Raw genomic sequence first — 7,816 nt, forward strand, 5'->3', positions numbered from 1 at the left:
CCTGGTAAACGCCTCTACATCAAATCACATTTTATTGGTCACATACACATATTTAGCAGATGTTATTGAATAAAATACAGTAGAATAGAATACAGTATTTACATATGAGATGAGTAAAGCAGTATGTAAACTTTATTTAAACATTATTAAAGTGACTAGTGTTCCATTATTAAAGTGCCCGGTAATTCCAAGTCTGTACAGTTGAAGTTTACATACACTTAGGTTGGAGTCATTAAAACTCGTTTTTCAAACACTGCACAAATGTCTTGTTCACAAACTATAGTTTTGGCAAGTCGGTTAGGACATCTACTTTGTGCATGACACAAGTAATTTTCCCAACAATTATTTACAGACAGATTATTTCACTTATAATTCACTGTGTGACAATTCCAGTGGGTCAGAAGTTTACATACACTGAGTTAACTGCCTTTAAACAGCTTGGGAGATTCCAGAAAATGATGTCATGGCTTTAGAAGCTTCTGATAGGCTAATTGACATAATTTGAATCAATTGGAGGTGTACCTGTGGAAGTATTTCAAGGCCTACCTTTGAACTCAGTGCCTCTTTGCTTGACATCATGGGAAAGTCAAAAGAAATTGAAAACCTCCAAGTCTGGTTCATCCTTGGGAGCAATTTCCAAACGACTGAAGGTACCACATTCATCTGAACAAACAATAGTATGCAAGCATAAACACCATGGGACCACACAACCGTCATACCGCTCAGGAAGGAGATGCGTTCTGTCTCCTAGAGATGAACGTACTTTGGTGTGAAAAGTGCCTTGTGAAGATGCTGGAGGAAACCGGTACAAAAGTATTGATATCCACAGTAAAACGAGTCCTATATCGACATAACCTGAAAGGCCGCTCAGCGAGAAAGGCCGCTCAGCGAGGAAGAAGTCACTGCTCCAAAACCGCCAATAAAAAGCCAGACTACGGTACTTTTTGGAGAAATGTCCTCTGGTCTGATGAAACTGTTTGGCCATAATTATCATTGTAATGTTTGGAGGAAAAGGCGGGAGGCTTGCAAGCCGAAGAACACTATCCCAACCGTGAAGCACAGGGTTGGCAGCATCATGTTGTGGGGGTGCTTTGCTGCAGGAGGGACTGGTGCCCTTCGCAAAATAGATAACATCATGAGGTAGGAAAATGATGTGGATATATTGAAGCAAGATCTCAAGACATCAGTCAGGAAGTTAAAGCTTGGTTGCAAATGGGTCTTCCAAATGGACAATGACCCCAAGCATACTTCATAAAGTTGTGGCAAAATGGCTTAAGGACAACAAAGTCAATCATAGAAAATTTGTGGGCAGAACTGAAAAAGCGTGTGCGAGCAAGGAGAACTACAAACCTGACTCTGTTACACCGGCTCTGTCAGTTTTGGGAAGTTTGTGAAAGGCTACCTGAAAAGTTTGTCCCAAGTTAAACAATTTAAAGGCAACGCTACCAGATACACTCCATAAGCATGTAAACTTCTGACCCACTGGGAATGTGATGAAAGATATAAAAGATTAAATAAATCATTCTCTCTACTACTATTCTGACATTTTACATTCTTGAAATAAAGTGGTGGTCCTAACTGACCTAAGACAGGGAATTCTTACTAGGACAAAATGTCAGGAATTGTGAAAAACAGAGTTTAAATGTATTTGGCTAAGGTGTATGTAAACGTCCGACTTCAACTGTATATAGGGCAGCAGCCTTTAATGTTCAGGGTTGCGTAACCGGGTGGAAGCTGGCTCGTGATGGCTATTTAACAGTCGAGATAGAAGCTGTTTTTCAGTCTCTCGGTCCCTGCTTTGATGCACCTGTACTGACCTCGCCTTCTGGATGATAGCGGGGTGAACAAGCCGTGGCTCGGGTGGCTGATGTCCTTGATGACCTTTTTGGCCTTCCCGTGAGATCGGGTGCTGTTGGTGTCCTGGAGGGCAGGTAGTTTGCGCCCGGTGATGCGTTGGGCAGACTGCACCACCCTCTGGAGAGCCCTGCGGTTGCGGACGGTGCAGTTGCCATACCAGGCAGTGATACTAGTGAAATTTAAAACTTTGAGGAGAATTAATTTGTTGCAGAAATGAATACAAAATAAATATCAAGAGGTTGTGGGGTTTGTTCAGGATGTTTTATTGCGTGGGGATAATATAATGCTAGTTTCCCTTCTCAGTGACTGGTAGCTGATGTTGGGGAAGCTACTCTGATAATATAGTTTACCAAGCTACCAATTACTTCACACTGGAAGACGTTAAGATACACTAAAGCTACCCTTAAGAAAAATATAGTTTAACTAAAGTTACTTTGTAAAAGGTTAGGAGACCATTTTCCCTAATCCTTGTCCTAACCTTAACCTAAATTCTCCTAACTTGCTACGAACTAACTGAGATTTTGAGGGAATCTCAGTTAGCTACACCGCTACATGGCAAAAAAAGTAAAAAAACACTACCTAGATTTGAATTTAGTTCAACTACCACCATGCTGCTGCAGTCTGCAAATTGTACATAGGCCCACCCAGTCAGAATTACTTTTTCCCCACAAAAGGGGGGGAAAGGGCTTGATTTCAGACTCCTCCGTTTCATCAGCTGTCCGGGTGGCTGGTGTCAGATGATCCCACAGGTGAAAAAGCCAGATGTGGAGGTACTGGGCTGGCGTGGTTACACGTGGTCTGTGGTCGTGAGGCTGGTTGGACGTACTGACAAATTCTCTAAAACGACTGCTTATGGTAGAGAAATTAACATAATTTTCTGGCAGCAGCTCAGGTGGACATTCCTGCAGTCAGCATGCCAATTGCAAAAATGTAGACATCTGTGGCACGTGACAAAACAGCACATTATAGAGTGGCCTTTTATTGTACCCAGCACAAGGTGCACCTGTGTAATGTTTCATTTTTTAACTAGGCAAGTCAGTTAAGAATAAATTCTTATTTACAAAGACACCCAAACCAGGACAACGCTGGGCCAATTGTGCGCTGCCCTATGGGACTCCCAATCACGGCAGGATGTGATACAGCCTGGAATCAAACCAGGGTCTGTAGGGATGCCTCTAGCACTGAGATGCAGTGTTTTAAACCGCTGTGCCACTCAGGAGCCCATGATCTTGCTGTTTAATCTGCTTCTTGATATGCCATACCTGTCAGGTAGGTAGATTATCTTGGCAAATGAGAACTCCTCACTAACGGATGTAACAAATTTGTGCACAACATTTGTGAGAAATACGTTTTTTGTGTGTATGTAAAATTTCTGCAATCTTTTTTATTTCAGCTCATGAAACATAGGACCAACACTTTACCTGTGGCATTTATATTTTAGTTACATTTAGCTCACGACTCCCCAACACTGCTGCTAGCTAGATGTTCTGCTACATTCCTGATAATATACAGAAGTGTGTCACACACTCCTCCTGCCCAGTTACCGGGAAGAGATGATGCAACGCTGGAATGGGGAGTGATTTTCTTTTAGGGATGAGGGGAGGGAACACTTGTCAGCAACAGAGGTCGTCTTTCAGTGTCATGTTTTGTACATTACAGCGGTTGGCATAAATGCTATCATGGCTTCGGGACTGGGTAGATGTAAGGAAAGGCACTACTTATGTCCTATACGTTCACACCATTACTTGTATGCCATATGTGAGGTCACGCTAGCTGCAACCCTACACGCACGCGCTCTCAATTGCTGCAACCGATGCAGTACGTTGCACTGCGCAGGTGCACGCCTGCAGCGTACGTTTCTATTTTTAGAAAGTGACGTCATCTTGAAATATCAGCAGCAGCCTTCACCCCCCCCCCCGCCCCGGATAGACAGGACTCTTGGAACAGCACCCCATGTCGATAGCAGTGGGAGGCCGCAGTAGCTAGTTAGCCACCGGTTGTTGAGATAGAGTCGGTTAGGGGTTGGAGCGAGGACTTGGAGGGGAGCCACTGATTATCTTAATTCTAATTTGCGCCTCGGCAGCATTAAAAAGCTTATTGTTTCACCATTGTTTAGCTAGTATTGTACGTGGGTTTTTAGAGATAATCCGCAGTGACATTTGATGTGCTGTGTGCATCGTAGGACGTCATCGGGAAAATACACATTGCTTTCGAATACACCTAGCTATCGTCAATAGCCTCCCGTACCTTGGAACTGACTGCCCGACCTTCGGCACATCAACAGCGACAATGGCAGATAGAGAGCAACTGATCCAGAGAGCCCGTATGGCTGAGCAGGCGGAGCGGTACGATGACATGGCCTCAGCGATGAAACAGGTAGACATCATTTTGCATAATGTGCAATGCAGCTCACTTGGAAGAATGGCCAAATGTGACAGTAATTCATATCAGTTTGTAACAAAGGTAATATATTATTACATTGTTCACTAGTCAGACAATATAGCCTCTTGCTAACTAGCTAACTAACTATAGTAACTGGGATTATCGTCTTAATCTAATAAATCATTTCCAGAATTCTGTGCAATATCATAAATCAATGTGAAACCTGGTGCAAGGTTGGCTATTTCGCTTCTGTTGCTATGTTATTTTGCCATATATTTTTTAGAAGTGAATGTGGTAGCTAAAGAGCTAGCTGAGCTAACAATGAAACTGGTGGTGGTCTGGTTTCGTGGCTACGGCTTGTCTATGATGCGGTAGTAGCAGCACTAGCCCAGAGGCTGAACAGGGACACACGTTGGGTGCGTTCGTTCACTACAGCACTTTGGGCCGATTGAATAAAACTAGATATTCCAAGCTTGAAAGCTGGTTTTACCTTTCCTGTAATAAACTAACATACAGAATAGTCGTCAAATGTATGCTAGACAGAGGTACAATTTCTTAAATTAAGAACAAATATGATGCAGTAAGTTTATAGACGACCAGGTTTTGCTCCTTTAACGCACCCACAAACCTGTCTGCAAGGGTGGAAATGGCTGTAGTTTGATGGATCGACGATGATGGATACATATTCTGCTTATGACTTAAATGTAGCCTGTTTCTCAAAAGGCACAAGACAATCACCTTTATATAAAAAAATAGGGTTTTATATTCACAGTTAAGAATCAAGCACAGCTTCAGCCACAAATACAGCAAAGTCTAGGCTTTCTCAAGCTAGGCATGCATGCACCCTGCAACGTCACACCTTTGTCATTGGTCAATTTATAGAGCTTTTATTCAGGATAGGAATGTTAGGACATTGTTTTTAATTAATGGAAGGTTTATGATACGGTAGCATTTTCACATCCTGACACCATTCTTTGCAACACTTCTATGTCCTCACCAGGTGACTGAGCTGAGTGAACCTCTGAGTAACGACGACCGCAACCTGCTCTCCGTGGCCTACAAGAACGTGGTGGGGGCCCGGCGGTCCTCCTGGCGCGTCACCTCCAGCATTGAGCAGAGGGCCATGGCCGACGGCAACGACAAGAAGCTGGAGCTGGTGAAGGCCTACCGGGAGACCATCGAGAAGGAGCTGGAGACTGTCTGCCAGGACGTGCTAAACCTGCTCGACCAGTTCCTCATCAAGAGCTGCGGAGAAGACCAGCTGGAGAGCAAGGTGTTCTACCTGAAGATGAAGGGTGACTACTACCGCTACCTGGCCGAGGTGGCCACGGCCGAGAAGAAGACCTCCGCCGTGGAGTCCTCCGAGGGAGCCTACAAGGAGGCCTACGAGATCAGCAAGAGCATGGCGGCCACCCACCCCATTCGCCTAGGTCTGGCCCTCAACTTCTCTGTGTTCTACTACGAGATCCAAAATGCCCCCGAGGAGGCCTGCAAGCTGGCCAAGGAGGCCTTTGATGAGGCCATCGGACACCTGGACAATCTGAACGAGGACTCCTATAAGGACTCCACCCTCATCATGCAACTGCTGCGGGACAACCTGACCCTGTGGACCAGCGACCAGCAGGACAGCGAGGGGGGAGAGGCCCAACCATGAGACCACCTCCTCCTTACCCCTGATAGTCTTTAGCTAGAGTTAGCCACTCCCCTTCCCACTGCCCCCCCCCCCCCACATTCTTTACTAGTTTCAGAGCTTTTGTTCTCTAATCTCTTCCTCATCGCTCGCCTCTTTGTGCCATTATCATGCTCAATTAAGGCCTCATCAGGAATAATCTGTTCTCTAGTGGCCTGTTGTTTTTGTCCTACATTCTCACCTCTTCCCTTGCTGCATTCACCCTCTCATACTGTCCTCCTCAACTCTCTCCCTCTTTTCTGTCCTCCAAGGCTTTCTGTCCCTGGCCCACTTTCTGTGCGCTAGGTGGTATTTTTTCTGCTTCGATCCATTCCATCCCCTCCCTTCCATAGCTGATAATTAACTGACTAGTTGGTATTCAAGTGACATTTCCACAGGATGTTCTCGTGAGGACAATTTAGTATCGATCATGAGTGGATGTCTGTAATTCTAATTAGGGAAAATGTATTTCATTACGTTATACAGCATAGTGGAAATGTTACTATTGACCAGAATGTGGTTGTGATCTCCTCCTTGACTTGAACCCTTTCTATGCCCCCTGTCACTGTAAGATGTCTGTCTGTTGTTCCTCCTCTCTATTTCCTGTCTGTTGCCCTTTCCACTCTGCCCTCTGATCTCTGTGTGCATTGCAAGCCCCTGTGAATGTGTGTGCCAGCAATCATACCATTTTGAAATGTCCACCTTTTGAAGGTTGATGGGACACTGTCTGGAGTTTTCAGTTGTGCAAGTACATTTGTTTATTATTATTATTATGAATAATGTGTGGTCATTAAAAGAATGCCATTAAAACATTCCCTACCCTGGGAACTTGTGGGTTTATACCCTGTTCTGTGTGAATGCTTGGATGAACAGCATGCGCATCAGTCGCCATGAGTGAATCTGTGGCCCTGCGGTCATGAGCTATTTGGTCATGATGTTTCCTGCTGTACGTGTATTTAATTATTCAGATTATCTCTGTATTACACACACACACACATTTAGTTCACTGTGTGTGTTTTGTGAGAATGTTCTCATTGTATTCCTCCCCCTGATGGACAAAGTCAGAATGGGGTCTTGGTGCAGTATACATTTCCAATGAATTAGCTGCACACTGCTGTTGAAGTGAAATGGACAGTAGGTTAGTAGTAGGTGTAATATGACCCATTTTAGTTTTCTGTTGCAAAAGTTTTTGATTCTATATGCCCAATTGAACACCACCCTGGCTTGTTTTTCCACTCCCCCCCCTTTTTTTAATCCTTCCTGGCTCTTTGTTGTGCTGCATTTTACCATGTTAAGCTCCAGACCCAATACTTGCCTGGTGGTTGTTTCTGGTACTTTTACCCTCCCGACTACAGGGTCCATAATAACGTAACAGCCCCATTAAAGGGATTTTTTTTTTGCAATCTTGACTTTATCATTGATTTATAGGTCTATGCTGAGACTGGTATTACAAACATCCCACTACAAGGAATACAAGGATGAAAGAAGTAGAAAATAATCATGTTCTATCAATTAAATTGTCAGTCTTTTATATTGGTACAGGCTTATCTTGATCATCTCAGGGAGGATTGAGGTTGGGCATAGTTCAGGCTTTGAAATTGCTGAGATAGAAACTCCGGGTCAGGGGAGAAGCATCAGGTGATGATGATATAGGAGCATTCAAGGTTGGGGAGTACAATGTAATCCGTTACATGTAATGGATTACAAAAAATGTGTAACTAATCCATTACGTTACCAGCAAAAATATTGTAATCAGATTGCACAACTGAGCAAGAGGACAAGTACAGTAGTGTCTAGTTTGAGAAACAAGATGCCTCACAAGTCCTCAACTGGCAGCTTCATTAAATAGTCCCCGCAAAACACCAGTCTCAACGTCAACAGTAAAGAGGCGACTCTGGGATGCTGGCC

The 7,816-nt window shown here is 44.1% G+C and overlaps 1 protein-coding gene across 1 annotated transcript; it reads left to right on the forward strand.

Annotated features, from left to right (window-relative positions):
• The first annotated feature begins 3,778 nt into the window (after positions 1-3,778).
• On the forward strand, positions 3,779-6,748 carry ywhah (tyrosine 3-monooxygenase/tryptophan 5-monooxygenase activation protein, eta polypeptide). The gene is made up of 2 exons (XM_064942589.1): positions 3,779-4,233; positions 5,240-6,748. Exons 1-2 carry the CDS (start codon positions 4,147-4,149, stop codon positions 5,891-5,893), a joined length of 741 nt encoding a protein of 246 aa, XP_064798661.1. The 5' UTR covers positions 3,779-4,146; the 3' UTR covers positions 5,894-6,748.
• The last annotated feature ends 1,068 nt before the right edge of the window (positions 6,749-7,816 follow it).

This window comes from Oncorhynchus masou, chromosome 28 (genome assembly GCF_036934945.1).
Source record: "Oncorhynchus masou masou isolate Uvic2021 chromosome 28, UVic_Omas_1.1, whole genome shotgun sequence".
Lineage (NCBI taxonomy): Eukaryota > Metazoa > Chordata > Actinopteri > Salmoniformes > Salmonidae > Oncorhynchus > Oncorhynchus masou.

Excerpts from the sequence above, each read along its gene's own strand:
- ywhah (XM_064942589.1), top strand. The coding sequence starts at position 4,147 with ATGGCAGATAGAGAGCAACTGATCCAGAGAGCCCGTATGGCTGAGCAG. Across the intron at positions 4,234-5,239 it reads TGGCCTCAGCGATGAAACAG|GTGACTGAGCTGAGTGAACC; the intron begins GTAGACATCATT and ends TGTCCTCACCAG.